At 62.0% G+C, this 4,305-nt stretch overlaps 1 protein-coding gene across 1 annotated transcript in view; it reads left to right on the forward strand.

Moving 5' to 3' along the window:
- Positions 1-3,371: 3,371 nt before the first annotated feature.
- Foxc1 (forkhead box C1) overlaps positions 3,372-4,305 on the forward strand; it is a 2,754-nt gene continuing 1,820 nt past the window's right edge. Inside the window, exon 1 of the mRNA XM_055619052.1 lies at positions 3,372-4,297. Coding sequence (XP_055475027.1) covers positions 3,399-4,297 — 899 coding nt within the window. The 5' untranslated portion in view covers positions 3,372-3,398. The remainder of the gene's footprint in view (positions 4,298-4,305) is intronic.

The following is a 4,305-nucleotide window of genomic DNA, read 5'->3' on the forward strand; positions in this document are numbered from 1 at the left end:
GGCCCGGGGAACGGTAACCTCTCTGGGAGGGTCAGGGCAGGGAATGAAGGTCGGCTGCGCCCAGCCACCATTTCACCAAACATTCATTACCGCTGTCGCCTGCGGGGACTTTCAGGCTGCCAGTACCCAAGGTGTCAGAAAAGATGCCCGAGGGGTCCCGCGGTATTTCTCCCCATCCAGTCACGGGTTGGTAGGGGAGGCGGCAGAGTGCTTACCCTTGGAACAACAGAAAAGGGGTCACCCAAAACTTTCAATACGAAAATGCAAACTTTAGCTTGTAACCCCCACCCTCACCCCAACACCACCACCAAAGACTGCATCTTAACACCCAAACAACAGCCGGGAACGACAATAATAAAAGAGCGAGTGCTTGAAATACAATCAGACCGTTCACTGGAGGTTTGCTTCCGAGGAAGCATATAAAAACCAAATGCAAATATCTTTTCCTGGCGATTATCCAGAGCCAAACCATGGAAAGTTGATCTTTGTAAAACTGAACACCCCCCCCCTCCCGCATGCCAAATACGAATTTCACAATGGCAATTTTTTTATACCCAAAGCCCGCCGGGAGGGCAATAGAAGACACCTCTGCTGTTGGGTTTGCTGTTTACAGAACAAACTGTTTACACTTCTCCGGGTTGGGGGTTGGGGAGCAACCAGGGGCCGGGGGCCGGGCGGGGGGGGGGGGAGCCCGGCACATTGTCTATTGCCAAAGCCCGCCCGCTGGAATGTGGAAACCCCACTTTCGGAAAACAAGTTGCTAAAAGCTGCGAAGTTGCTGAGAGCCGCGATCACCCTCCAGCACAGCTGGTCGCACGCTGGGTTTAAAAACCAAACGCCAAGGTGTAGAAGAGGATCCCTTTTTAATTGTGACCCAGCTTGAGCCGGACCCAGGACTTAAAGTCACAGTGGCCAGGGCTGCTGGGGCCAGGGGCGAAGAGGCAACACGGGTTTATTTTCTCAGGCTTTGGGACTCACGCTGTACTCTCACCACATCTTCAGGAACCAACCACTGACCCTTCCGCAGATGAATCTAGTACTTGTACCAATCCAACAGTGTCTTGGTTTGCAAACATCCCGGGATAAGGTCTCAAATGAGCCCAAGTTGTGCTAGAGGCTGGGAGGCAACTGCCTCCGTGTGTGTGTGTGTGTGTGTGTGTGTGTGTGTGTGTGTGTGTGTGAAAGAGGGGGGAAGAATTCTAGATACTCAGGTCTTCCTCTTCCTTTGATATAAATGCCCCTTTTGAAATTACATGTGTATATACGTATGTATGTATGTATGTATGTGTGTACAAGCAACACAGCTGTGCTAACTCATAAATCAGCATCCTTATCTACCAAGGGGAGCTGCAATTGTGTGTGTGTGTGTAGTGAGGGAAGGGGGATTCAAGCCCGCAAGCCAGAAGGGACTCCCAACAAGCCCTAGAGTTAAAGAGGAACAGAAATCAGAGGAACCCGGGGTGTAAAGTGGGTTACAATCCCGTCTCCACAGGCTCTCACACCCATCATCTCCCTCCCCCCCACCCCAGCCTCTACCCGGTCGTGTCCGCTCTGTGCCCGAATTTTTTCTGGACCAGTTGCTGAAATGCACGGTCGCTTTGCAGTCAGAGAGAGGAGAGAGAGAGAGAGAGGCCCGTCCCCTCAGCAACTCCATTTTTTCCACTCATCACTCCCAGCCCCATTCTAGTCACCCAGAGGCCGCAGACTTTAGGTGTGTCACCAATATCAAGACTCATTCGGGGTTTGATCTCGTCAGAATCTCTGAGCCTCCTGCTAGGTGGAGTTCTCCACACTTCCTCCAACACAGACTCTGTCTCTACGACAGCTGCCCCAGGACTGGCAGAGGTGGAGAGTGGCTTGGGGAAACCTTAAGCGCTTGGACAGATTTATCTGGCTGTTTTCATCATCACAACTACTAATTTCACCCGGGCCCCTTGGAACCTAACTTGCCCTTTGAACCAAAAGGTGCTGGGCAGGACAGAGGGGCCGAGCTCGCGGTTTGTCGACGAGGCTTTTGGAGTCCCCTTATCCCGCTCCCTTGAGCCCTGGGACGTCCCTGAACCCCGTGCTCCCCAACGTGGCCTACACTGTCCACCAGCTTAACAAACGCCTGAAGTTCCAGGTCACTCTCCCTCCGCCGACGGCGACTAGAGAGTGGGACGAGGCACCGAAACGCAACCTTCTCCCTCACTGGAACCCTTGTGACTGAGCCCTGGCAACCTAGAGCCGGGCTGCAGAACCTGCGGCCGGAGAAGGGCTGGGGTGGGGTAGCAGGGAAGAGGGATGTTCGGAAAAGAGAGGCCAAGGGACAGAAGGAGGGTTGGTTAGGCCGGAGAGAGCCCGGCGCCGGAGCCAGCCGGGTAGACTAAAGGGTCGAGGCGGATGCCAGGCGAGGAGAGGCCTGGGACCGCTGGACACGGGGAGGGCGCCGGGGCCAGCGAGGACGGGGAGAGTCTGCAGGAGCCGGGAGAGTCCCCGAGGGCGGCAGGCGGCGAGCGGCAGCGCCTGGCCGTGGAGCCGGGCGGGCGAGGCGGGCCGCGGGCAGGGGCGCGGGCGCCGGGGCCCCGGGCAGCCGGCGCGCGTGTGGTCAGCCCCGCGGTCCTCCGGCCGCCGGGAGCGGGCCGGCAGGGCCCGGCCTCCGGCTCATTCACGGGCGGCCCCGGCCTCCCATTGGCTGCCGCCTCGGTGGCGGGGCGGGGCTCCGCCGCCCGGAAAAAAAAAAAAGTAACTGCGTAAAAAAGTCCTCGCCTGGGTGACGGATGCTCAAAAGTTCAGAAGTTTTTCCCAATGCTTCCTTAAGCGGCCGGCGCAAGGGACCGGGGAGAGGTGACGCGGGGGCCCGGGAAGGCGGCCGGCGCGCTGCCCCCGCCCCTGGTTATTTGGCCGCCTTCGCCAGCAGCCCCGAGCAGTGTCTCCTGGAAGGCGCAGGCAGTGTGGCGAGCGGGGCGCCTTCTTGTTTTTTTTTTTTTTTTTTTTTTTTTTTTTTTTTTTTTTTTTTTGTTTTTTTTTTTTTTTTTAAACTTTCGTCTCTTTTTCGCTCCGGCTGCGCCCTCAAGTCGCTCTGAGCGTTCCTCCGAGGCGACCCTCCGCATCCCCGTCCGGCCCTCTCCCGGTGCGGACGCCCTCCCTCTCGCCGGGCGCGCGGGAAGCGAGGAGGGGGGCGGGGAGGAGGAGTGCGAGGCGCCGGGCGAGCGCGGGGAGGAGAGGCCGAGCGGGGCCGCTCCCCCCGCACCTCCCCAACCCTCCGGGCTCCAGGAGGCAGCGGCCGCGGCCCGGACAGGAGCGGCTCGGCTCGGCGAGGCCCGGACTCCTCGGACGACTCGGCGGCGGCCCGGGCCCGAGCGAGGGCGAAGGGGGTCGGCGGGCGGGCGGCGCCTGGCGGGCGGCGAGCCGGGGCCATGCAGGCGCGCTACTCCGTGTCCAGCCCCAACTCCCTGGGAGTGGTGCCCTACCTCGGCGGCGAGCAGAGCTACTACCGCGCGGCCGCGGCGGCGGCCGGGGGCGGCTACACCGCCATGCCGGCCCCGATGAGCGTGTACTCCCACCCGGCTCACGCCGAGCAGTACCCGGGCGGCATGGCGCGCGCCTACGGGCCCTACACGCCGCAGCCGCAGCCCAAGGACATGGTGAAGCCTCCCTACAGCTACATCGCCCTCATCACCATGGCCATCCAGAACGCCCCGGACAAGAAGATCACCCTGAACGGCATCTACCAGTTCATCATGGACCGCTTCCCCTTCTACCGGGACAATAAGCAGGGCTGGCAGAACAGCATCCGCCACAACCTCTCGCTCAACGAGTGCTTCGTCAAGGTGCCCCGCGACGACAAGAAGCCGGGCAAGGGCAGCTACTGGACGCTCGACCCGGACTCCTACAACATGTTCGAGAACGGCAGCTTCCTGCGGCGGCGGCGGCGCTTCAAGAAGAAGGACGCCGTGAAGGACAAGGAGGAGAAGGGCCGGCTGCACCTCCAGGAGCCGCCGCCGCCGCCGCCTCCCGCCGCCCGCCAGCCGGCGCCCGCGCCCCCGGAGCAGGCGGAGGGCTCGGCCTCCGGGCCGCAGGCGCCGCCCGTGCGCATCCAGGACATCAAGACGGAGAACGGTACGTGCCCCTCGCCGCCCCGGCCCCTGTCCCCCGCCGCCGCCCTGGGCAGCGGCGGCGCCGCCTCCGCGGTGCCCAAGATCGAGAGCCCCGACAGCAGCAGCAGCAGCCTGTCGAGCGGGGGCAGCCCGCCGGGCAGCCTGCCGTCGGCGCGCCCGCTGGGCCTGGACGCCGCCGCCGAGCCCGCGCCCCCGCCGCCGCCCC

This window comes from Psammomys obesus, unplaced genomic scaffold, assembly GCF_907164565.1.
Source record: "Psammomys obesus unplaced genomic scaffold, mPsaObe1.curated_primary_1811, whole genome shotgun sequence".
Classification (NCBI taxonomy): Eukaryota; Metazoa; Chordata; class Mammalia; order Rodentia; family Muridae; genus Psammomys; species Psammomys obesus.